The 26410-nt window shown below is 53.0% G+C and overlaps 4 protein-coding genes across 4 annotated transcripts; 3 read left to right on the plus strand and 1 right to left on the minus strand.

The window, feature by feature from the left end:
* Positions 1-508: 508 nt before the first annotated feature.
* On the plus strand, positions 509-4149 carry COCSUDRAFT_58887 (hypothetical protein; the record flags this gene model as incomplete). The annotated part of the gene is made up of 7 exons (XM_005650837.1): positions 509-805; positions 1131-1355; positions 1763-1843; positions 2286-2432; positions 2692-2800; positions 3331-3513; positions 4025-4149. 7 exons carry the CDS (start codon positions 509-511, stop codon positions 4147-4149), a joined length of 1167 nt encoding a protein of 388 aa, XP_005650894.1.
* A 770-nt stretch (positions 4150-4919) lies between these two features.
* Positions 4920-6166, plus strand: COCSUDRAFT_32145 (hypothetical protein). Its single transcript, XM_005650838.1, has 5 exons — positions 4920-5082; positions 5307-5354; positions 5450-5561; positions 5682-5788; positions 5923-6166. Exons 2-5 carry the CDS (start codon positions 5340-5342, stop codon positions 6022-6024), a joined length of 336 nt encoding a protein of 111 aa, XP_005650895.1. The 5' UTR covers positions 4920-5082; positions 5307-5339; the 3' UTR covers positions 6025-6166.
* Positions 6167-7803: 1637 nt separating this feature from the next.
* COCSUDRAFT_39467 (hypothetical protein) lies at positions 7804-18021 on the minus strand (the record flags this gene model as incomplete). The annotated part of the gene is made up of 18 exons (XM_005650839.1): positions 7804-7985; positions 8241-8360; positions 8636-8813; positions 9163-9376; positions 11266-11357; positions 11731-11960; positions 12337-12518; positions 12933-13063; positions 13371-13469; positions 13916-14107; positions 14524-14645; positions 15288-15429; positions 15839-15945; positions 16582-16761; positions 17023-17136; positions 17246-17282; positions 17392-17493; positions 17818-18021. 18 exons carry the CDS (start codon positions 18019-18021, stop codon positions 7804-7806), a joined length of 2628 nt encoding a protein of 875 aa, XP_005650896.1.
* Positions 18022-18906: 885 nt separating this feature from the next.
* COCSUDRAFT_46052 (UDP-Glycosyltransferase/glycogen phosphorylase) lies at positions 18907-22644 on the plus strand (the record flags this gene model as incomplete). Its single annotated transcript, XM_005650840.1, has 8 exons — positions 18907-19077; positions 19446-19631; positions 19911-20011; positions 20289-20478; positions 20824-21021; positions 21329-21409; positions 21588-21828; positions 22156-22644. 8 exons carry the CDS (start codon positions 18907-18909, stop codon positions 22353-22355), a joined length of 1368 nt encoding a protein of 455 aa, XP_005650897.1. The 3' UTR covers positions 22356-22644.
* Positions 22645-26410: the final 3766 nt, after the last annotated feature.

The following is a 26410-nucleotide window of genomic DNA, read 5'->3' on the forward strand; positions in this document are numbered from 1 at the left end:
ATTTTGGGGGAACCTAGGAGGAAGTGGTCGTTATTTCTTCTTATCACGCAGCCAGGGAAAGGCGACAAAACTAGCGTGGCCGACCCTTCCGGAGGCACTCCGGCATGCACTTTGTCAAGGGTTGTCACTAACAAAAGTGGGCAAGGTGGTGAAATGAACTCGTTATCTCCTTCAACGATTTCCTGTATCAATATAAGTGGGTTGTAAGTTTTCAAACAATGATATTGCGTCTATAATGTAAATTGTAGCAGGTTCACTGAACAGGCCATTTTGTTCTATACTAGACACCTAGCAGGGTTCCCTAGGGTGCAGATGTCCTGTGAACCTTGCCTACGACATTCACTGGTGTAAAATTCGTAACTACCTGTTCGTGTGGACTTGTCAGAGCTGGGGCAAGAGAGGAGGGAGCCAGACGTGGCAGGCAAAGTAATCTAGAAAGAAGATCCCAGGCAGAGCAACGCAAGTGGCACAGCGAAGTGGCAGCAGGGCCGAGTAGGCTCTAGTCAGCATGAGAGCGCCTGCAATGGCCGCCAGGCTACCAGCAGTGCTGTCTCTGCTCGTGCTGTGCCTCTCTTCATGCTCAGCATCCCGAAGCCTATTGCTAGCTACAGCCCCCCTTGCAGCCCAGGACGCGCTGCTCGCACCAGCAGCTGCGCAAGAACCAGTCTTGCCCCTTAACCCTGCTCTAGCACCTGGTCTGGCAGCAAGTGGCCCCCTTCCAGAGGGCGTTGTCAGCCTTGCAGCCAAGAAGAACACCAACCAGGTTGCAGCACAGGACGCCCTAGCGGCCGCACAGGCCACCCCGGTAAGGCAGCAGTCGCCCTCAGCTTCGTCTTGTTGACTTCTTTCAAGGGTCTCATGTACTGTATGTTGCAGAGCCGTGTGCACAAGTTTGTGTCTCAGAGATTCCCCTCCATATTGAACTTTCATACAGTCCAGTCTGAGACACATGCTTCCCTCTTCGGATGCAAGCACAGGTGCACAGACTAGAATACTCACACTGATTTCAGGGGTGTACTAACCTCGGAGTGTGTGGACGCAGAGGCAGGCGCCTGCACACTTGGACTTGGATCCCACTTGAGCTGCTCATCTGAAGCTGTGCATAAAGTGGCACTTCTGTTGCACTGCAGGAGACCACCCAGACAGGCCAGTACAGCGTGGTGGCAGGGAATCAGAACACTGACAAAGGGCTGCTGCCGGCGGGAAACTCGGTCAACACCAAGAAGCTGTCGGCCAGCCAGCTGGCGTCCGTGCAGGCCGCCAACAATGTCAACGCGCAGCGACTCATCGCCGCTGATGTCACCAAGGTCGTCGGTGCAAACGTGCAGCTCGACAGCAGCGGCCAGCCGTCCGAGGTGCGCGCACATGCTGCACTTTATAGAGCACTAATTACAAGCGCTGAAGAGCTGGCACTTTGTAGAGCATCTTACGGAGCACCTAATCGTAGACACTAGAGACCTGGCACTTTGTAGAGCATCCCTTGGCGCCCTTAGTAAATGCTGAAGGGCTGCAAATCTACATCAAGCATGCTCACCAGCCCACACCTTGCATGGTCACTCAGCAAGGAAACAAGCACTTGTACTTGTTGACAAGCTGTGTGCTGAGCCTGGAGTCCTTGGCAAGATGAATAGAAGCATTGTTGCAGGATGTGCAAGTAAAATGGGTGGCATGCTTAGCCTGGCAAATGGAAGGGCTGGGAACAGATAATGCAGCGCAGGAAGTAAGAGGTTGAGGGCCGAGAGGGTGCCTGTTGGAAGCGCAGGTGAAGGTGAATCCGACAGACATGGCTGCCAGGACCGTGAACCAGGTCAACAGCGACGCGCCCACCTACACAGCACCAAATGTGCGCTCCTCATTCCAGCTACCTTCCTCAGACATGCAGTGTCAGCTGGAAGAGCTTGGGAAGCAAGCAGACCCTCGCATGCTCTTTCCAGGGGTCTCCCATGCTGAGCATAGTCAGATAGATGTGTAGTTTAGCCGGAGGTGCCTTGGAAGCAAGCAAACACACTTCAGGGGTCCCCCTTGGTGAGCATTATGCAGAAATCCTCGTGCCTCTCAAACCGGCCTGCGGCATAGCTGAACACACCCTGCAAATTGCCTTTATACCGGCGAATCTTGGAGCAAATTCTTCATGCTGCGCTTGACTCTACACGTAATGCTATTTATACTCGCATGTGCAGAGGGCCTGTGATCAAGGTCCAGCCGGCAACAGGATCGCGGAGGTCACAATGCGTCAAATTGTATTGCCAACCCCTATGCTGATACTACCGGGGGAATGCGCGCAGGGGCTAGCGATCAAGCCGCAGCTGGCGACAGGGTCGCAGAAGGCGCTGGCCGCACCCAGCGGCTCGGCATCCGGCTCAAAGAGCAACGCCGACGCGGCCAAGACGCGCACAACCACAGCCGCCGGACAGCCGCTCAACGCGGTGCAGGTAGAGCTGCTCAAGTTCTCTCTGTCGAATGTCAGGCCCCTCAGAATGGTATAGCACGTGTGACTTGGAAGACGGGGATGGGACACAGTCCAGGCTTGGTAGATGGTCTTGCATCAGGAACCCTGTTTCCTGGGATAGAACACATGGGAGGGATCTTTCAACAAGTCAAACGTCAGAGCGGCTGCATCAAAATGTATCATCTCCCAACAATTCTGCCAAGTCATAAGTTACTGCCGCTGAGGCATGCAGTGGTATGCAGGGGACGAGCGCTTTGGACGGTGAGGTGATCACGGGTGACTACGTCGGTGCGGTTGTGGGTGTGAGGATCGCCACGCCCTTCTTCGGAACCGGATTCAACTTCTGCATCGGTGAGATTACCATCTTGTTGGCGGTAGTTGCATGGCGTTCCCTCCAGTCCTGCAGCTCTCGGCTGTCTGTCTCCAGTGCACGGGCATGCCAGCAGATTCCTGCAGTCTGCGATGAGTCCTCTTGTCTGGCATAACAATATTGCAGCATGTTGGATTTCTGAGGAGAGTGGCAAGGGGCTGCAAGCACTCCCAATCACAACATGGTCTAGGAAATGCATGCTGCTCTTGCTGGTGTATTGCGATGGTGGCAGCCTGTCAGGTGTGAAAAAGGCCTCAACTCTGGCTCTTGCAAGGCTGCATCACAGCGGCACCAGACTGTGGGCGGAGCACTCGAGGAACGGCGCGTAATGGCGCCATACAGAAGACTTTGGGTGCAATATCTGGGCAGCAGTCGTTTTAGCTGGTCCCTCAGGACTCCTGCCAGCTTCAGGAAGCCAGATAGAACCCGGAGGCTCCAACCCTTGGGCTGGACCCCGATCTCAGGGTCATGCTAGTCAGTCAAGCTGACGGAGAGTCCTGTTGTTGCGCAGACCGCTACTTTGGGAGTTTCCCCAAGGTGGGCATCGTAATCCCCAACGCGGCGGCATGGCTGCTGCCGGAGTTCCAGGACCTGGCGCAAGTGCTGGAGCACACCCTCGACCTGCCCACCATCCTGCCCCACGGCGCCCGCATCGACCCCACCGCCGATGGCTTCCTCCTCTGGCTACCCACCTGTGCGTGCTTTGATCCCCTTTCATATCACCCCTGCCTCTGTGCAGAGGATGCTGTATTCCTTTGGTCATGAGCAGATGGCCTCTAGATGGGACACCCTATTACAGGATGCATGAAAGACAGTTGGAGCTCTAGCAAAGGTTCACCACTAAGACACTTCAACACTAAAGAGACAGAACGTAAGCCAAAACACCATCACTGGTAATGCAGGACGACTAATGTTGCCAAGCTTTCGCCCCCAAGCCGTTGCACATTGTCTCCTCTTTCTGCTTGTTGCGAGGTCCATGCCGCTCGTAAACAGTGCCTTGGTCAGTGGAATGAGCAGTCAACAATATGGAAGGCTCCAGTGTGTTCTTCCATGAGGCTGTACTGCAGATCGTAGCATGTGATGCTCATGTGGTATGGGAGTTCGCATGCTTGCAGCAAGGGGTACTGCAGCAAATCGGGTGGTGCCGCAGTGTGATGCATTCTTGGGATGTCAGCTGATGTTGTGTGGTGTTTACTTTGCTGCAGTCCAGCCGAGCCAGGTGCCGGACTTTGGGCTGCGCTACGGAATCCAGATCGGGCAGGCCTTCGGCTACGACTTCGGTATCGGTATCATCCGTGACATCTGCTTCGTCAGCTTTGTCATCGTGTAGGCAGCTGCATGCGCGCATAGCAATGTCATGGGTAGCAGAATCTGACAAAGGCCACTGCAAGGAGTGATCAATGCTGCCGGCCGCTGTGCATGCTCTAAGGAAGCACATGGATGGCAAGGAGATCCTGAACATGTGCAGTTGGACATGATGCACACCGCAAAGGTTGTGGGCTAGGTGGCTTTGAAGCAACGCAGTGGAGCTGTGAGGCTTGAGCACCATGACTGCTTGAACATCGCTCAATGTCTTCACTGACGATTTGAACAAACACTAATGCAAGCTTAAGCCTGGATTTTATACCATTTGACTGATCATGACAGATTTCAATTCAATAGCCGGAAAAGGAGAGTTTGCAAATAAGTTTGGGCTGCTGTGCATGGAAAGCCTTGTCCTTAGCACTGTTATGCAAGTTGCAGTTGCCAACGTGTTGTACAAAAGTCCCAATAGCAATACCAGGTCAGAACATCCCAAGCCAGGGGTGCACCTCAAGTGAGCCTAGGCCTCGAGCTCATTTGGGGCCCATCTTTCCCTGCTTACAAAATGAAGCGCATGCACATTTAAAGCCTTGCTCTGCTGATTGCAAGGAACATCTTCAGCCAGTGTCCAAATCTATTGCTTGGCGATGGCTGCACAAAAAGACCAACCTTGAGACAATTTTGGGCATGCACGGCTCTGCTCGTCTACCATGGCGTTCCTTCCGAAGCTGGGCTTCAAGGTGGGTCGCCTGGGCCTTGCACAGTTATCTTTGCACTCTTGTGCATCAGATATAGTACCTGAAGAGCTGATTTGATTCTCGGGATGATTTCTGGGGCGATCGCACCGCAGATACCCTTGAGGTGCCAACTGCCTTTTACGACAGCCATCAGGAAGAATGGCCTTTGTGGAGGTCGATGCGCACGCATGCAGAGACTAAGATTGAATGCTTCTTTGCCCGAGGTAATTGCAGATCCCAGCTATGCAAGACATGCATGGACTTTCGGCAAGCCTACAAAGCAGAGAGACATGCCGGACTGCAGATCACCTTGCAGATTAGCTCCATATCTGGTCCACATAGGTGTACCAACTATTGTATTATTGCTCAAATTTTCTGCGGAGATCTCTATTGTTTTCGGTACATCTATCTCACAATGAAGACTTTCTGATCTTGCTGAGTATGCCAGGATCAGGTCCAGAAAAGCCTATCTTTCGTGGCCATGAACAACTTCAAGGTATTCTCATCCCGTATTTAACAATCTTCTGCAAATCGTACTGTTGATATGGCTCCCAAGGGGCAGTACCTTTCACAACAAGGCGTTGAGTACAGGTGAAACCAGAGAGCTGCACAGACTTCGAGGATGTCTGGAAGAACCGTAAGAGCACCTTGTTGGAAACCCCAGGATTCATTCGATTCGCCCTGTTGAAAGGAGACGAAGAGGGTGAGCAAAAATCTCCACAAAGAGCGGCTGCAAGCTTGTACTTGACTCAATCTGCTTCATGCCAGGGCCATATACCCATACATTGCACTAGGTGACCCTTTTTTTTCTTCCTGGCTTCAGGGGAGTACATCAGTCAGAGTGTTTGGGCGACGCGGCAAGACTTTCAAAACTGGAGGGACAGCCAGAAATTTGCACAGGCGCATGGTGGGGGCGGGGACGAGGGAAAGGCATGTTCTCCATATTTTTGATAACATGAGCAATCCGGCAACATGTTCTGCTTGTCTTTGCTGACTGACAGTGCTGTGCATGTGCTTAACATCAGTGGGAGAAGATTGAGACTTGATGTGGTGTGCACCTGCAGCCTGTGGGCTCTGCAGCACCCAAGACAAAGGAAATGCTGATGGGGCCCCCACAGCCCAAGTTCTACGAGGCAGTGACGCTCACAGAGCAGACATTCTTCTGATGATCATGACCTGGTTTGATTATGGCAAATCTGGAGCGGCAAATGTCATGGAGATTCAGCTGAGACATTACAATGCTTTATGCCCTTGCATTGCAACATAATGCGACCATTGTTGACAGGCGGTTCAAGGGCATGCAATGAGGACGTGATGGACATAGATGACGGACATCTAAGTTTTCTTCTATTTTAGACCATACGATTGTACGATTCCATCAGCAGCATGAGGATGTCAGCAACAACTTACATTTTGGGTGTTGACCACTTTCTACTCACAATTCCCACAGGACAGATGCGCATCCCGGGTGCCCAAATATTAATTCTTGACACATGCATGCACTGGGTACCTGTCCTCGCTGGCATTGCACTTCCGTCATGGCAGGTATTGGGAGCATGCATATATTGATGTGGGGGTTCCTGAGCCTCGCTGAAGAGCAAGCAGGGAACCCTTATGAAATGCAAGCACCGGTCTTTCTTCAAGGTCATGCGACAATGCACGCTCTTGCTCTGCTCCATTGCCATGCACATTTTCTGCGCGCCACAGCACCACATCTCAATAAACCAAACAAGTCCCACCCCCTATTCCATGTCAAATGGCAGCACTCAGCTGCTCAAGGGCATCTCCATAAATAATGTCTGACTTTTCCAGAGCAGTTTGCCCCGCATACTGATCAAGTAAGGACAGCTCTTCGGTGTGTATTCCACTGCCAAGCTTCACGAGACCGGCCCAACAGCACCAAATACACAGCCAAGAGTGGAGCGCACCACTGGGAGCAGCTGCTTTTAGCTCTCGGGGCTTTTCTGCAACAAAACCCAGCAGCCGCATGGCCAAGATGGGTTTGTAGGATGTGGCAAAGATGGCAATGCGCCCGGCAGCGCCCTGTTCAGAGGGCTCCAGAGCTACGGCCAGCCTCTCCCCTTCTGCGTCCCATGCAAAGGCTGCCACTCGGGGGCCCGCCTCATCCCCTGCGGTCCAACACACAGCGCCCTGGAAACTGCAGAATTAACATCCACAGCTTGATTGGAACCATGCATTCCAGGCCGTGGAGCTCCGCAGCAGCTTCTGCCAGGAATGAGCGGCAGTGTCTTTGCATTCCAGGCAGATCATTGCTGCCTTCATGCCACTTCGCTGCTCTTCGCAAGAGGCAGCAGCGACAAATTGCGACAAGCACATCGTGACTGGCTGTGTTCATTCCGCTCCCCAGCTCCTTGACCACACCAAACAATATTTCACCCAAGATATATTCTGGCCTCTGGCAGGCAGTCTCCTTTGACGAAGCATGATTTTATGGCATTGTCAAGGAGTCAAGAGGAAGAGGAAGAATACGGCCAGGCATGGCCAGAAAGCCCGATCCCTGTGCTCTTGGCCAGCTGTGTGACATGCTAGGTACACAACAGACACGAAACATATTTCCCAGGTGTGCACCTGGTGCAGGGCATGGCAGCGGTAAAGGGAACAGCTGCGCATCCAGAACTGGCGCCAGCTTGGTCATGTACAGCGCCGCCAGCTGGCAGGCCCCCGGATGCGCCACCACCACCGCTCGACCGTCCGGCGCCCAGGCCGCTCCCGCCAGCGGCTGAGCATTCCCCTGCGATTATAAACCCCACAAAGGTTGAGCAATGCCGAAGACCCCTCACCCTGGGATTGCAGCTCTCCCAGTGGAGGACAGGAAAGTTTCTAGCTGGCAGAACGGCACTACCAGGTCCTCAGGGTGTCAGACCTTGAATTGAGTTCTTTTCATGCACAGCTGATGCAACGCAGTCTACTTGCTTGTGTCGAGGTCAGGAAGGGGTGACACAGGAGCAGGAGGGAAACAAAAATAATAAGATTCGACGTGCCTGTGTGCTCCAGGCAGCACTGGTCCACTTCTGGGTCTCCCAGATGCGGAAGCTGCCATCTGCGCTGCCCGCCAGCAAGTAGCAGCCGTCCGGCGACCACTCCAGCAGCGACACTGCCGCCAGCCCTACAATTCAAATCCAGGTGTTGGGACATTGGTCTTACTGATCTGTATCACACTTTCCACAGCAGCGAATAAAGCTGCATTGGGGTATTTGAAGACAGCGAAGCGGCCATGAAAATCACTCGCATGCTTGGCCAATGCTTAGGTGAGAACAAGAGAGCACTGAACTAAGTAGGGTGTTGGAAAGCCTGAAAAGAAAGGCCGGTTGATTGTGTTTCCCAGATGTGGTCAATGGCACTAAATGTGGCAGGATCTCACCGGCCTGAACAGCCGTCTGAGTGCCCATCGTCACATCGAAGATGACAAAGCCCGGTGCATCCTGAGATGCCGCCGCCAGCAGCTGACCATTTGGGCTCCACGCCAGCGTTGTCACCGATCCTGCCAGGCCAACAGTGCACCTTCAAGTGCTTTGCTTGGCGCTTACACCCATTCATGTGTTGTTGAAATCAACAATATGAGCAGGGCCACCAGGAACGCTTGCGGACAATGGATGCAGGTCATAGGATGAAGAAAACCTTCATCCTGACTCGCTTGAACTCATAGTCAGCTTGCAAATTCCAGGTCACTTTATGACCAAGATGCAAAACTAGCCTGCATCATCTTGCGAGTCACACAGGGCGATCATTAGTATCAAGCGGGTGGCAGCGGCTCACCCTGGCCCCGAGTTCGCAGGAAGGTGAGCCAAGCAGATGTGCTGCTGCCAGCCACCGTGGCCCTGCAGGCAGGTGCGCCCCCAGCTGGGCACTTTCCCAGGCTCCACAGGCACACCCCCCGCCGACACCCCACCGCCAGAGTATTGCTGCTGAGCGGCCTCCATGCCAGTGCTGTCACCTGCGCACGCCCACACCGCGTGCCTCATGTGCTGCAGAGGGTTGTGCATGTGTGAGCTCTCAACGTGCAAATGCGCCCTTGGGCTGTCGGGGTGCGGAACAGATGTTGAGCACCATGCCCACAGCTGATTGGGTCTTGCTTTGATCTGGCTAGTCCATCAAGGAGTAGGATGTGCGGCAGCCTTTACCTGCAGCTTGCCTGCAGACACACCTTGCCTTTGACAGGTACTAGATGTGGCAGGATTCGTTCATGCAGCAGGCTTAATTGCATGCTGCCATGAAGAGATGACATGATGCTGTGGGGGCTTCTGCAATGTTATTGGGACATGACATCAATCAGTATGAGGTACCTGGTGCTGGAAGTCATGGTAGAGGGCCAGCTTGCCAGGGAGGGCGGCAGGGGAGGCAGCTCGTCCGCTTGTGGAAGCTACTGCGCTCGCCTCACCTACGTGCACCCTGTCAGCGCCATCGCTCACAGCCAGGCGGTCTGTCTGTCTGTGCCAGGCCACGGGTGTGCTGGCTGGGGCACTCTGAGGAGCCAGGACGCCTAGTCGCTCTTGCAACCTGTGCAGGTTCGCGTGGAACGGCAATTAGACACGATCGTTGAATTAAACTTGGAACTTGTCACAATTCATCCATCCGCCAAAAGCTCACCATGGAGGGACATTCAGAGCAGCTGATGTCGCTTTACCGAGTCTCCTGATGCTCTCTGGGAATTGGTTGGAATTTGCTTTAAGAGTGTTAATGTGGGGCTCCCTCCCTACAAAAACTTTTGTCAGTATGCTGATGGCCTTGACGGTTGGGCATTGCTACAAACTTGATTAAGGCATACCTTCGGGATTGCTGACACCCAACCCGACAGAATTCTTTGGAACAGTACTGGTATCGTGGCTAGGCAGATACGCTAATTCTGGAAATACAAATGCGCCTGCCTGCTGAGGCATTGAAGGTTGAGTCGACAAACTTCAATTGAGCAAAGAGCGGACATTGAAATATGGAAATCACCCAATTGCTTACCATGAAATCAAAGGCAAATTCTCCGTGATTATATGGACTGCCTACTATTTCATGGGATGATGTGCATAGGAGTCTAGCACATTTTGGTGTTGTATTGCACGCACCAGGACAGATCTTATGATTAACTTCCTTCTTTCTCAGACTGGCAAAGTGATGGACATTACGTGACAAGTAAGTGAACGGCAAGGAAAAGCAGGAATGCCCGTTAAATTCCAACGCCGTTGTCCAGATGCATCATATGCATGCCACCGGTCAGCTCTCAGGCAGGTTCCATTGGGAAACCCAAGCAGGTTCGATCTGGAGCCATGGTTTGATGTGCTATAGTCTTATGCACCGAACACTGTGAGAATGGCTGAGAGTGCAGAAGAAATCGTAAAGACGTTGGCCCTTTATGCGGATGCATCTACGAATAACTACGAATATATTCATATGGTCAGGGTTATTTGCTCACCCTAAATGAGCCTACAGTCACTTTGGCTCTATATAGAGCCAAAGTGACTGCAGGCTCAATTCCAGATATTTCTTTAAAAAGACAGGTGGTGCTGGTCTGGAATTAGACTCTTTGGAAGGATGGAATTTTGTGCCAGCGGCTGCAACGGAGTATGAGAGCCAGAAGCATCTGCTTTGGGGCTGGCACCAAAGAAGACCCTCACAGAGCGCGAGGAATCGCAGGTGCCATACGCATAGTCATTCTTAAGACGGCGCATGCTATGTGTGTTGTTTTGTTCTGTTTTCTGATCTTTCCCTTGCAGAGCCGCTACCAGGCAGGTCGTGTTTGCTCAACCTGGTGCAGTTCTCAAAGCATGCAAGCAGACTTCAGGGAGCAAAATATAGGAGAGACAAAGAGCAGGCAGTACTTATTAATTGGCTCAGCTCGCCCTTGTGCGCATGCACAAAGGGCTGTCTAAGAGTATTTCCAGTTCCAAGAGTCATTTCTTGCATGCTGCCAACTCTGCCCCTCTAGAGCTACTCCAATGGCATGCATCCTGTCAGATGATGAAAGAATGACGTCAGTCAGTACTGTCTTCTATCCTACGCAATATAACAACGCATCCATGAGTCGTGTTATAGCACTCTCCCTGTCTCGTACGACGCGTCATACTTCTAATCCTTGTAGTGGTCAAGGCTGTGTAATGTGCTTGACGCTTGCGCAAACAATGAGCTAGCGAGAAGCTGTTGACATCATCGCCTACTTGATGACATCATAAACCAAGCAACTGTCAAAGTCATCAACGCTTCAAGTGGCGCTTGTATGCAAGTGCCCACCTGCGCAACATCACTTAAGCATATAAGATTACTTGCACACAAAGAGGTTGTGGGAGCAGCAAACACTTGCCTTTCCTCCCTACAACAACATGCGTCTGCAGCAGCACGAAGGCATCTGGTCAGTCCAGACAGCTGGAAGTTGTCCCTCTCGGGAGGAGTGGAAATCTTACCATGCCAAGATGAGGAAGAGCAGGAGGAAGCATGTTTCATAGAGCAGGTTCAGCCACTTGCTCTGCCCCTCCAGATTGTAGAACTTCAACACCTGCACAGCCCCCACAGGATTTTTCAGTCCAGATGAAAAGTTGAAACCAAGCGCTCGCAAGCTTCATCTGCCCACATTCTGGTCACTTGTGTACTCAAGAGGGCAAGAGCTATGCCGTGCAGAATGTCACTCTGCTGAGCCAGACCTGGCGTATTCAAGAAAGCACGCCACGCGTACATTCCAACAATTGTGAAATGGTGCCCTTCAAATTCCAGAGGCCCCTGCCATTCTGCAATACCAGGCGATACCTCTGGTCCATAGAATCAAGATGTACCAGTCACCTGCTACAAGGTTCTGGCCGGGTATTTATAAACACAACAGTTGTGTTTACGGTAGTATCTCCCTGGGGTTGGGGTGGGAAAGGGGCACGCACCGTTTGGAAGTCCAGGGCCATGGCCTTGGACCCCTCAAACTGGTTGATCATCTGGGCGCCCCAGGCATACTTGAGGAAGTCCAGGTAGGAGAACCAGCGCCAGTAGACTGGCTGGTCTTGGTTGCGCAGCAGCAGACCCACAAAGAACAGCAGCACCGTCACGTAGGCCGGCAGCGCTGCATTTGCCATGTCCATGTTGGGAGAGATGGCCGCTATGAAGTATCCCAGCGCTGCAATGAGGCACAGGAACACCTACTCAGCGGGGCATGTTTGCCAGCATAAAATTTTCCCCTAAAGCCAGTTTTGTGATCTCCAATTGACAGATGTAAGAACGGATGTAAGGACAGGCATCATTGCTCAGTGAGTTTACATGCTGGGAGCGGCTCCAGACTTCGAAGACGGTAGTCTGAACATCAGGTCAAGTTGCACGTGGAAATTATCTGCATGCCTGAGAGTGACAGGCACAACGAGTGGCAAACCAATGGCAACGCAGAGTAAGGTCCAGGGAGACAGGTGTAAGGCTGAAAGGTAAGCATGATGATGTGGCGTCACGAGGTTTCAAGCATTTTTGTGTGCAAAGTGCAAGTGCCCGGGAGGGCGACTCACCAATCCCCGTGGCTGTGGTGATAAAGTTGACCAGCCAGAATAGGATGTAGGAGCCGCCGAGGTTGCAGGGAGCAAACACGATGACGGTGAGCACCAGGGAGAGGAAGAAAAAGATGGTCAGCTCCTCGGTCATCTTGGCCACAAGGTAGGTGATTGGCCGATACAGCCCATCGTTTCTCTCCCTGCAATCACAACCAGTTGCACAGCTTTTAAGAGCTCCTCTTTTGGCAAGGACATCATGCAGCTGTTGCATGAGTATGCCAGCTCTTGAGTAGGCTCTCTTGACTGCACTGACGACCTGGGATGCTATCTGTGCAGGGCTGTTCATTTCCGCAGGTGTTGTTAGCACTGTATGAAGCCTCACTCCTCACTCCTGAAATGCGCTTGCTCCCTCTTTGATGCTGTCTGAACCTGATAAGCAAAGCATGTCATGCACACCGCACTGTTGCAGAGGACCTGCGTGCACTTTTTAACAAGACCGGATCGCAGTTCCATCTCCTAACACAAGTGATGGGCGCTGCTGGAAGCGCGCTACTCTAACTGTACGGGTGAACGATGTAGGGTGCTTGGATATCCCATGCAGCGGATGTGCATACCTGACATACAGAGGCCGCTCCAGGACGATGGTGGGCATGTAGGAGGCGGCTGCATAGCCGGGCAGGATGGTCCACAGGAAGAGCACCGCCGTGATGTTGTTCACATTGGAGGGCGCCTGGTTTGCTCCCACCTGCGCAGCACACAGGGCATGCATTTGCTCAGTCCAGAAACCACCCAGAAGCCAACGTCAAAGCAAACTCCTTGACAGAGGGACCATGCGGCTGTGACAATGCCTGCGCACTCAATTTTGCATGGGACACAGCTTGCAGACTATGGCGTGAAGTTTATATACATTTGAAGAAATCAGGATGACCTGCATGCATTTGTTGAACGGCAGCACCGCAAAGACAGCTTGGGGACGGCAACACATTGCACAGATGAGATTGAGGCAATCAAGATGTGAAATTCAAATTGGGTGTCAGGGAGGGGGGGCCTACATTCCAGTAAAGGCTCATGATGATGAGCGCGAGCACAAACTTGTCCATGATGCGGGGGCCCAGGAAGTTGAGGTCCACTATGTCTCGCCCCATGCGGTACTGCACGCAGCGCCACACAGTCAGCGCACGCTATATAATACAATTCATGCATGGGCACAGGCAAAATATCGGTCTACTGCATCCAGTGATGTGACACTGTGGCTGAGTGCTCAACAAGCTCCTTACAACCAGAATCTGAAACCCTGCACGCCCAAAGTAATGCTTGTGCACGCGGGTCAGGCTCAAAGCCCTAGTGCAAGATGACACACAGGCACTTGCTGCAAAGGTGATTGGCGCGCGCACACTGAGCGCACCCTCAGAAGGCGTACACGGTATTTAAGATTGCTTAGGGCAGCTGAACAATTGGGTGCTACGTCTGGCAGCTATTACACTCCCCACTAGGCAAGACGGCATCCTGACGCAGGCGCAAGGAAGGCAAACATCGGAGGTTTTGAGGTTTTGGTTGAGATTCTGTCCCGGGGGAGGGAAGTGTTCGGCGTGCGCACCCTGAGAAGGGTGTATACGCCGTAGTACCAGGGGTTGGCGGTCTCGGCCTTGGTGCCCAGTTCGCGCAGCATTTCAGGGGAGAGCTCCCCGGTCTCACTCATGTGCGCCGAGAGCGCGCGCGCATTGACCCGCTTCAAATCGCTGCCCTGGTACTTCTCTGCAAATACCTCGTGCCGTTCTCCTCGGTCCGCCTGCATGCGCATTTCTGTTTGTCAAGACGCCTTTGCTCAGTTTCTCAATTGAGCAGTGCAGTGCCTGCCAAGAAGCTGAGCGGCTGATGATGGGCAAGGTGTCACGTGAGGTCCACAATCGCTGTCCAGGCCAAAGGCTCAACACGCATGTCATGAGTCCAAGTTACATTCAAGTCATCTGCACGACGCAAGTTGGCCGGCCGCCGACAGCATTATGCACAAATCTCTGCGACGATGCACTCTACCTAACAGCAAAGGAGCCCATTGAGGCAAGCGCTGAACATTGCCAAGACTGAGGACTGTCACAGGACTCACGTCATCAATATTTGTTCTGAGAAAGAAATCGATAGATTGGGCCAGAAAGGCATGCATGCAAGTGTGCAGTGTGCATGCATCAGGTTTAAGCAAGGTCACACCGTGGTAGTCAGGTCCACGATCCACTCAGCCTTGTTGTGCATTGTCTCCGGATGCCCAGCGCCGGAGCCGAACTTGATGACCTCCGGGAAGGCATTCTCAAAGTAGTTGATGGCCGCGAGACCTGCATGCAAGACACAACATGACATCTTATATCAGCATGCGGGGGCGATGTAATTTTTGAGCACCATGCCCGAACTTGATTGGATCTTGCTTGGATCTGGCGAGTCCAGCAAGAGGTAGGATTGTGGCAGCCTAAAACTGCAGCTTGTCTGCACGATGTACATTGCCTTTTGGCAGGAACAACGTGTAATAATAGTAATGATAATATCAGCATGCAGATCCCTAAATAATCTTCTGATGACCAGCATGTCCCAAAGGCTGGTGGGCATAAATGAATACTCTGCAACCCTCAGGAAGGTGCCAGGACTGTCTTCGAGTATCCCTGCCTTGCATGTGACACACCAGGTTGCCTCATCTGACGCCCTTTAAATTTATAGGGGGGGGAAGTTAAGGGCAATCTCAGGGGATTTTTTCTAAGATTTTAGTATATATATTCCCATTGATATAATCCCATTGACCCTAAGCTGCCAGCCTGACCCGCTGAACATATAAGCACCTGGTAGGAAACGCAGGGTGCAAAGACAGGCCTGGCATGGTCATGGGCCACGCAGTTTTTTCAAATATTGAGAGACAGGACATAAATGGTAACTAAGTGCCACTGGGGAGAATGTGCGTCGTCAATATGAGAGATTTGGGCTCGCACCGTTCTCGCCAAAGTAGACGACGTGGCCGCGCAGCAGGATCATGAGGGTGTCGAACAGGTTGAAGCAGTAGGGCGTGGGGGAATGAATCGTTGCGCAGATGGTGATGCCGTTCTTGACCAGGCCCTTCACCACTGTCATCACCTGTCCAGGCATGCATGCATGTTTCACACATGCATGCTACTAATGCAATTTCCTATACCTTGATTTGAATCCTCTCATATCCATCTGACACTTCACGAGCTGACACATGCATGGTCCAGATGGCAGCTAGATACCTGACACTCGACAAGCTGAAAATTTGTGTCTCAGGTCTCCTTTGCACTTCCCCCCCTTCCAATTGACACTCAATGAGCTGACACATGCATGGTCCAGCTGTCAGTGGCAACGTTTTAACTCCCATTTTACACTGGAGACTATCACATGCACTATCCAGCTGGCAGTAGCACCCGTTCAACTTCTATTTGACATTGGAGAGTCTGACAACATGCTTCTCCAATGCAACAGAAGAGGTGCAGCGGGAAAGGACATGGGAGCGTGAGAGATGGAGCACCTCGTTGGCAGTGTAGGAGTCCAGGCCTGAGGTGGGCTCGTCCAGGAACAGCACTCGCGGGTCGGACACCAATGCAATTCCAATGTTGGTCCGCTTGGCCTGGCCGCCTGCGAGCGCAAAATGATTCAGTCCTGAGACACAGTCATCTGGGCCCATACGTTAGAGTTTCAACCAATGTCGGGAAGGGTTAGGGCCTTTGGGAGTTTGTGTGTAGGGAAGGGGCCTTTATAGTAATAATTTTCACGGGGATGCGATGGTAGATGAGGGTTTAAAAGCTATATTACCCTTGCAGGGGGTATGACACTTGCAGTTGTAACTTTGAGGTCAGGGCATCTGGGCAGCAAACGCCGCTTAACTGCTCTGGTGATGCAGCCGCCACATGCAGATATTTGCAGCATGCTTGCAACCCGGCATGCTTGCAGGCAGGAGACATTCAAGACAAAATATTGCCCCCTATGTCAAACGTACCGTACCATGCCTTTCCTGTGTCGTGCAACAGGCACGCTGCCAGACAGGTAAATCGGCATTAAACAATTAGAGTGGTCCACATGTAGGCGCTTGTCGAAAGAATTCCTAGCATACACTCTGAATTATCTGTGAATTCGCTGTTGCTTTGAGATCCTCAGCCCCTCATTTTGCAGCTTGATTTGGATTTGGGCAGGCCATATTTGTTTGGCTCCATTTTCTCAGGTGCTCCTCTAGATTGGGCGGACTAAAGACGCTGCAATTTGTGGATGTGGTACCTGAGATTCCGCGCGTGAGTGCTGAGCCGATGCGCGTGTCCCGGCAGGTGTTGAGCGCCAGCTGGTCGATCACCTTCTGCACCTTTTTGCACTTGTCCAAGAATTTCATGCGCATGTCCAGTTTCAGCTCCGCAGTGTACAGCAGCATCTCAAACACCGTCAGGTTTTCGATCAGCGCGTCTGCGCACACCAAACTCATCCCCTCAGCACTGGCACTCACAAAGGACCCTGGGGTCTGTTACTGGTACTTCTGGCACGCATGCATCTGCATGCATCAAGTCCACTTCAGAGCAGCCTAAAGCTAGATGGCGACGATCAATGACATCTGCAGAAGGTCTGTGCGCTGCAATTGTGGGGCAGTAAATCGTTTGGAGTGACATGCTGTGCATGACATCAGCTGGCAATGCTGTGAGCACGGTGGGCCCGAGAAAGGGGTCTCACCAAACTGCTCCACATAGCCGGTATATCTGCGTAGGAAGGTACGCGATGCTCGCTGCCCGGCGAAAAGGACCTGGCCGCTGATGGTTCCCACCGTCTTCCTCCCAGCCAACACATCTGCAGGGCACATGCACAAGTGTGACGGGGCGGCATTTGGGTCTCACTCAATCACTCAAAGATCATGCTGGGATGAAACGATGCCTCAACTAAAGTGAAGTGTACGCACCGAGCAACGTGGTCTTGCTGCTGCCACTGGGTCCCATCTGGAGCAGCCATAAAATCCTCGTCAACCTTGAATTTATGTTCTCAGCAAGTCTGCAGATGTACTGAAAGGCGACATGCTGGGATGAGTTCCAGATTCAGGCAGCTTACCAGTGCTGTAAGATTAGCAGGAAGCAGGAAGCCAGATACTTTGTGTAGGAGAGTGATGCAGTCACCCCTCTTTGAGTTGCTTCTCACCCTGTAGTTCAGGTCCTGCAAAGAACACGCAGGTATAACTCAGTCTCATGGGCCACGGGCATAAAGAATTGCAGAAGCATTGATGAGAGATTATTCCCGCAAATAAACGGTCGTACTGCGACTTTTAATTTCAAGGCTGAGAGGGCTCTTGTTTACATGAGTATATAACAAGATGCACAGCGCAAGAAAGAAGGGCAGGAATACGTCCATGGCATTTATTATCAAATGAAACTCAATAGTACATGCCTCGTTGCTCACAAGGGGTGGCTGGACGTCTGTCACGTCCCTTATGGGCCAGCTCTCTCAGGGTCGTTTGTCATTGCACGACGAGGCCCGCACCTTGAATGTGACCTTCATCCCACCATTCAGGGGCCCCGCTCCGCAGTAGTCATCAAGAGCACTTTTGACAATGTCTCCATCGTACGTCAGCCGTGGGTGGTGGCCTCCCCGATAAGGGGTTCCCACCGGCCTGGTCTGGCTCTCAACGTCTATTGAAATTATCGGCCTGGGCGAAGAGCCCGGCTTGGATGGTGTAGCGGGCATGGCGCCCCTATCTATCGCCTACAGAGCGTGGGCATGCGCAGGACCTCTGCGTGAAGTGCTTGTTTCAATGGAGCCCAGTGTCCCTTTTTGAACTTGTGACTACTGAGTTGTTCTGTTGGTGGTCTTATTGGTGTCTCTGCTTCTCAACCTACCGAATTAGCCCTACTTTATATTCATGGACCTGCAACTGTCCTTTCTGGTTTCAAGATATATTGACCCGAAGACTCTGTCCAGTGATCAGTCATAAGTTGTGACTCACAACCCACCCTGTGCCAGCGTGCCTTCCCGCCACGTCACCAATCTGTCCTGCTTCAAATTTGGTTTCCTCAGGAAGACCGTGCTTGCCAATAGAAGAGTAAATTTCTTAAATCTAGACTGATGTTGTCGTTCTTTCAGCTTCAGGCGCCAAAAGCGCCTTTACGGGCCCACTTTTATCCACTCGTATAGTACAAGATGTTGATGTAGTGCACTGCCAGAACTTAATCATTGAATTGAGCAAGACTTTGACTAAAGCCCATCTGTATCACATCAATTGAAGAGGATAGCGCTGGCATGATGAAGATATTTGGTCTTCTATTTGTAGCTGTCGTAATCCTTGTACATGAAACCAGCGCTGGAAAGATCATTGCTGTGCCCCTTTGCGGCGCTCCTTCACATGTGTTCATCATGTGGAAAGTATGCCGCGAGTTGACAGCGAGAGGAGATTCCGTTTTGGTGACACCTTGGACCACTCGTGTGTGAATTCTGTGCATTTTTGGCCATGTTTGACCCAGACTGCCCTGCAATGTGGTCAAGACATTGTTTTTCAATCTGGAGCCCTGAGCCTTTTGAAGGGGGGATTCAGGCGTGAGGATCTCCATAGCCAGAACCCACAGCCGATGAGCAATGCTTCTGTACCAGGTGGTGGCAGCACAGAGCGACGCTGACGCATTTGCAAAGCTGGATTGGAGCGGCATGGAGATTGAGACGTACACTGCAGCCTACAACCAGAGCGACTGGAGGGACCAGGCTCGCAAGGCTCGATTCAAAGACCCCATCCAGGGGGGTCTTGAGGCCGTGCGCATGTGGGGGCAGCAATGTGACCTGCTCCTCTCCGACAAGCCCCTCATTGGGCGGCTCAAGGCATGTCCTGCTTCCTTTTCCATGTTCACGTATTCGGATTCACTTCCCCTCAGGAAACCTTGCATTACATGCATTTGCCGAGTGCAAATTTCAGCTCCTTGTTGGGAGTCCTTCCTCCCTTTTGGCTGGGGACTACTGATATGCTGAGCAGACACTGCAGCAAGGCATGGCCTTGCATGCATCTATCTGCCAAAAACCAATTTGACGCCGCAATCTGCAGAAATCAAGTCGATGCGGCAATCAGCGAGGCCCAATGCTTGGTGTGACAATGATCAACATGCAGTATCCTGGTCACACTGCAGGAGTTTGGAGCGGATGTGCTATTTGGCGACTGGGCATACTACTGTACGCCGGCGCTGTCGGAGATGCTGAAGCTTCCCAGGGTGACCGTGTCGAACATTCCCATTCTGGACCCTGTCCACACCACGTGGGACCGCTCCACCGGCCGCCGCATGCATGCATCCAACATGCTCGCTTACACCCCCCAGGTCCACCCCAAATCTGACCCCCTCTACCACTTTCCGTTCTTATTTACTCGCATGCACATCAGACGGGTGGAAGCTCGTGGCATGTTCTTAATCCAGGCTGTCTGGCTGTCAGAGCAGCCTTGAGTAGTGGAGGCACGAGATGTATCAATGATATCGAGTATTGCAGCGGCAAGGGAGCCCAGCAAAAAAAATTAGAGCTCGGCATCATGCGAGGAATATGAATTTGATAAATGGAGGAGACTGGACTCTTGTGGATACTGGGTGATCTGCCCTGCGCAGGTGGGCACGGGCTTCCCCAGTGCCATGAGCTTTGCGCAGCGCGTGGAGAATGTAATTACCTATGCGGTGGCCAGCCTCATTGACTGGGTCGCCTTTCACAGGTGCGATTCGCCCCAGTCACAGGGTCTCAAGACCCCCTTCTCGAATTCAGTGCATTTCAAGTTTCAAGAAAGGCCTTCATCCGAACCGGGACCCACATCTTACGAGCTCCTCAAGGAATCCTTGGCAGCATGCTGTACAGCACTCGCACAGCAGAACAGACCCCGCCAATCAATTTTTGATATTAGCAAGTGCCGAGTCTTATCCACAGGGTTCCATCAGCAGCCATCACTTGTCATTTTTGTGGTTTCAAAAAGGAGATCTGAGCATGGCGCGCAGGATGATCTACAAGCCGATGGGCGCGAGGCACGGCATCGATCTGGGCACGCCCGAGGCGCTGAGCCGCGGTGTCATGCACCTCTTCAACGTGGATTTTGCGCTGGAGTTTCCCCGGAAGCTTCCCCCCAACGTCAAGCTCGTCGGCCCACTCATGCCCGAGCCGCCCAAACCGCTGCCTGCTGATCTGGAGGTGATTGAGCATCCCTGTCTTCCAGGCGCTTTAAGCCAGCATCAATTGGGTGGGCACAAGACTTCCGAGGCGACTTGGAGCACATTTTTGAAGAGACAGGCCAGGCCAGAGAGCTCGCAAAACCATGAAGCTTGCATGCTGTGGTTGGGGGGATCCACCTCAATGCTGCTAATGTGCTCAGCGCAGTTCTCCTACATCCTCGGGATGTTGTAGTCCAGAACTGAGCCTCTATCTCATATGCAGATCTAGTGCACAATTGCTGGTCCCTGCCCATGTTATTATCCGGGAAGCCTTAATGATCCTCCTCTGACCTTGTCATGCGGACGGTGCCTTGTGTGCGCGCAGGAGTTTGTGGGCGGCAGCGCGGAGGCGGGGGCGGTGTATGTGTCGCTGGGGACGGTGTGCTCCATCGGGGCGCAAGAGTTCCGCGAGCTGGCCGCCGCGCTGTCCGCTCTCCCGTCGCGCGTCATCTGGAAGGTTGGCGCGGACGACCTGCCCCAGGGTGTCTCCCTGGCATCCCTGGGCCTCGCTGACAATGTGAAGGTGTGGAGTCCTCTTCTTGTCTCACCAATATGCGGCTCTGCCTCTTGATTGCAGTCAAGAAGCGCATAAGCTGCCTCATAGTCCCCCTGCTGGTCCAAATAAATTCGTTGGACTCCGACCCTGTATTGACCTCTAGCCGGGGCTGTCTGGTATGTGACAATCAGCAAGTGCCAGGAATGCGAGTAGCCTCGTTGGCAGTGAAGGGAATGGTCAGAACCAAAGCAGTTGTGCTGTCCTGCGAGCAAAATATCCATGTAACCAGGAGGGTCAGGATGCTGAAGAAGTCCAAATTGCCCAGGTGGTGCAGTGGGCGCCGCAGAACGATGTGCTGGGCCACTCCAAGATGAGGGCGTTTCTGACGCACGGCGGAGTGAACGGTCTGTATGAGGTGCGCACACAATCTCTCAGTCAGCCTCCACCATTCAAACATACTACTTGGACATAAGATTTGCCAATCTTAGTGGTTCCACAAACCAGGGGCCGATGCCCATATACAACACACAATTCCAATCTTTCACTGTTAACAAGGAGCACGGCAGAGAGCAGCGCCTATGCTCTGACTGCAGGCGGCGTACCACGGAGTTCCCATAGCAGGCATCCCCTTAATAGCGGACCAGAAGGACAATGTGGCAAAGGCGGTGCACCGCGGGTTCGGGCTGGCCGTGGATCCGCACGGCTGCCTGACGGCTGCGCGCATCGGCGGCGCGCTGCGGCGGCTGCTGGCCGAGCCGGGCTTCCGCGCTGCTGCCGCGAAGCTGTCCCGGCGGCTGCGCAGCCGGCCGCGCACTCCCGCGCAGGAAGCTGCAGGTGCCGTCACATGAACACCCCTGTATCAGTATTCTTTTGCTTGGAATTCACTGGGACCCCAAGGTGCCAGCTTGACCTGCCAAGTATGAAAGCACCTGGTAGGAAAGGCAGGATGCAAAACTTGACTGGTTTTCTTAACCATTAGAAGTGTGCTGTTGCTATCTTGAATGGCCCTTTGACTGGCCAGCCTTGATGTTGACGACTGTTTGTGCACTTGTTAGGCCATCCTTTTGTCAGAACAAGTCTCTCGACTGTGCTTTTGCCTTCTTATATACAGCCCGTTTGAGAACACGCTTTTGGCTGATGAAAGATTTGATTGCTGTGCAGATTGGGTGCAACATGTAATCGACACAGAGGGCGAGCCTTACCTCCAGACTCCTGAGGACACAATCCCCTTGGCAAGTCTGCTGCTGCTGGATGTCTTCGCATTTTTCACTGTGGCAACGCTGGCACCACTTGGCATCGCTTGGGCTGTCGGCAGCCGGCTGCTGGCCGCCAGGAGAGCGCCAAAGGCCAAAGCAGCATGAATCCATCACTTAACACTGGCAGCTTGGCTGGTATGACTGAAACCGTTTGGATCGATTAGCAGCTTCTTTTCCACAAGACAGTGACCAGGAACAGGTATTCTGGTCCAAAAAGCAAGCACAATACTTGTGCATTGCAACTGTGATGTGCTATGGGTGTGTACCCATGTCTTATGAAAATGCACATGCAGTTTTGTTGGAGATGTTTCTCGTCTGCTTGCCAAATTCATGAAAAATTTATTTTGTGCTTGACAGTACTGTCACTAGTGAATTGTAATTGCTAAAGTGCACTTGAGCAGAAAGCCAGATACGGCAGTTGAAAAAGATATCCAATCACCAGAGGAATAAAGACATGTTGTGGTCAGCACAAAATGGAGTTACATTTGAGAAATGTCAACATGGCGCAAGTGAAGGTGCAAAGACATATCAATGGTAAGACAGGCCAAATAACTGCATGCAGCACACCCTCATCTCCATCTGGCATGTGCATCTGCTTTAATCTGTCCTGCTAAACAAAATAATTCCAAACGCCCTCCCAAGCTGCTGTTAAAAGTCCACACCTATCTACAGCCTACTGAGCAGGGAGTCCTGACTGCTGCAAGTACCCAGGAGGTTCGCCATGGGATCATCTATTCCCTTTCATCACGAACCCCAATCCAAGCTAATGCCCACGCTTGTCTAACGCGAGCGCACTTGCGTCACTTAGTCTCTCCAATTGCCTTGATAGAATGAGTGAAAGCTGTACTTCCCTAGGCACGCTACCGCCGACCAAACCGCTCCTGCCAATCTTGTCACCTCCTTGCGGCGCAGACAGCTACACTGCCGCTTCGGTCTGAAAATCCATTTTTATGGGTCATCTTGAACTTTTTCTGACTGTCTGTCATGTCTAATGACCACCGGCTGTACGCAGCAGAGCAGCTCAGAGGGCCGTTCTGGAAGCTCCCAGCGTACTCCTGACCAGCAGCCGCCGCGCAGCTGCCGCGCAGCTATCGGTTGTTCTTTTCCCCACCCCGTTCAGCCCCTGAAGGGTTGCGCGGTGCCCTGCGCCGGGCGCCGTGTCGTGGCAGTGATGTTGAAGACCGGCCGTGTGCTGCTGCCCTGCTGGCCAGCGGCCTTGCCCTTTGCAGATCCGCTGTCTGCTGCGCCGCCCAGGCCCACTCCCGGCGCCGCCGGTGCCGTCGCTTGAAGCTCCTGCAGTGAGCAGCCGACACAGAATCACCACCAAGCACAAGGGCCAGAGAAGATAATGGTGTAACGTCTGTGCATGCATACTATTGCTGCACTGCACTTCACCCCGTCTAGAATCGAGCAGGCAGTGATTACATGCACTCAACCCCTGATCTTGTCGGATCAGCCTCTGCGTCCTAAGGAACCTGCCTGGGTGCAGACTGAGACGCCATTCCAACAGGTCTCCACACATCAAAAGCTGCTGAGATTGAAGAGTCACATGAAGCAATAAGAGGCAAATGCACAGCAGGGAGGCTGGCAGGGCACCTTGGTAGGACTAGATGACGCCGCTGGGACTTCACTATGCTGAAAAAAGTGAGGTAGATTGAAACCGGGTGAGTTTGAGGGAGCAGGCACCTGGGCGCGGTGGTGGAAGTGCATGTGGAGCCCCCCGTCGACAGCGAGCGTGAAGGAACTGATCTGCTTCTCCAGCACGCCCGCCACGCCGCCCATCTCCGGCGCCAGCTCCAGCCGGAACCGCCCACAAATCGTTGCCAGCATCACCCGCACCTGCATCCAATAGCCACTCAGAAATGGGTATAGATCTTATGGTGCTCCTCAGCATGTAAAGAGGACGGAAATGCAGTCGATAGACTAGCTGGAATTCATGCCGACATGATTCCACAACAGGGGCTTGTTTATCAGATTCTGTCGGACGAGTTTAGTCAGCTCTTCATTGCATGGAAGCTTGAAGCATGACACAGAGCCTGTGCGTGTCTGCATGCGCAGGTGAGGTGGAATAGCACACTGCTACCTTAGGAGCTCCGCCCCGATCAGACATGCCGGCAAGACAAGAAGGGCCACCAATTGCTGCAGCAGGCGACGAGCACAGAGATTGGTGGCCAGTGCTGCAGCCCCTATTCTCTCTTCCTATCAACCAGTGGTCGTCTTGAGAAGTGTTTGTAGAAGGGGCATTCTGGGCTTCAATTTTCACGGTGAATTGATATTCAGGCCAGGGCTGTCGCACCTCCATCATGCCCATGCGCTGGCCAAGGCAGTCGCGCGGACCAGCGCTGAAGGGAATGTACGGGTTGGTCAGCGAATCCCCCGAGTGAGGGTCGTTAACCACCAATTTAGTCCTCTTCTTCCCAGTATCCTGCCTCCCCACCTCCGCATCTGCACAGAAACTCATGACTTTACGCATCCCTGCTATTCGTTTCTTCGTTTGACCAGAGACTCAAGACAGAAGAAGGAACAGAATTGCTAACATGACTGCCTTGTGCATGGCCCTGATGTCAGCTCCTGAGAACACCCAAACAGCCTTGAAATTGTGAGTGCGCGCTGGTACAAATCTGAACTTCCCATCTCAGGAGCCTTATCAGAAGAAAGGTGTCTGTAGAGAAAAACACCTGCAGGGCTGCTGCTGCCAGCATCTGTGCCGCTGTGCGCACGCTCTGCTAGCTGCCTGCCGCTCTCGCCTGCAATGCATGCATGCTTTTTCGAAAGCGACACACATAATATGCCATCTGGCTGCCATGCATTTGGGGAGGTGGTATTTTTGTGTGCTGGACTCCTCAGATGCCATTTCAACTGGTTGTCAGCGCATGTCGGCTCACCTCCGGGCGAGCTCCACTCTGGTGACTCAGCACCGCCCTTGTCATATGGGCAAGCCTCTGCCGCCGTTGAGCCTGCACCAAAGAGCAGTACGCACTCAACACTTTGCGCTGATATGTGTCTACCTCATTTCCAAATGTCTTGTCCCTGGCATCTGCCTGAGCCCCTGTGGAGCATTTCCTAGTAAGCTGGCTGCACAGGGCGTGAGGGGGCTGCTGCTGCTTCCTAGGCCATGGTTGCCTTCAGACTTTCCATTCCAGCACCGTGAAACACCAGGGACCAAGGAAAAAGGATGCCTGAGTCAGGAAGTTAGCGGTGCAAGTATAACATCTTTGCCTGCTGGAGCATAGACCCGTTGCCCACAGTCTTACCCTTGAAAGAAAACGCGCTGATTGAGAAGCACTGGCAGAGCATCATCTCAGGATGTAGGCTGCCTTCCTTTCCAGGCTTGCGCCTACAATTGCATCACGGACGGTTTGTATTTGAAATTTGGATATGCGCACCTCCCTCTTCCACAGTGGTCAGCCAGCGGTCGGGCTTGAAGGTGTCGGGGTCTGGGAAGTTCCAGGGGACGTTGTGCATGGTGTACAGGCACACAGCCACCTCGGTCCCCTTGGGAATTAGGTAACCGCCCAGCTCCACGTCGCGGTCCGCATAGCGTCCGATGCCGGAGCCGCCAACCGGGAACATGCGCATGCTCTCCCGGATCACCTGCGCGCACATGCCGGCACCTGCCTCAGCATGCCATTCCAGAGAAAAGAAGTCAAATATAGCCAAAATTACTGCTGGTAAACCCTGAGGCGAATGTCGATAGCGGCCCAAAGCCCAATTGTGCCGGCTTATACCAGACCGGAAAGGGTTGAAGTTTCTGCTGGGTGCGATGCAGGCTAACGGCGCATGCCGGTGCATCACGATGCAAAAGGCCAGGAAGCTCTGGAAAAAAATAACCACCGCATGCAGGGAAACTCAGCAAGGGCTCAGATCCCACTCAAAAATGGCCTGCGAGCCCTGCGCTCAGCAGAACTGGGAGTCTCACCGCTTCGAGGACGACTAGGTCCTTCAGGTCGTCCTGCTTCAGCTCGCGAGGCTCTGGCCGCGCTGCGGTCAGCAGGAGCCCGGCCTCGTCCAATTCCGCGATCACCCTCTCCTGCACGCCCGGGTACGCCGATATACAGAACCTGCACACGCGCACCAAAGCTCAGGCGCTGCACGGTCCAACAGAGCATTGGAGAAGCCCAAAGCAGCATTGCTGAGATTACTGTGTGCTTTTCAGAACT

Source organism: Coccomyxa subellipsoidea (assembly GCF_000258705.1).
Source record: "Coccomyxa subellipsoidea C-169, whole genome shotgun sequence".
NCBI classification, from domain to species: Eukaryota; Viridiplantae; Chlorophyta; class Trebouxiophyceae; family Coccomyxaceae; genus Coccomyxa; species Coccomyxa subellipsoidea.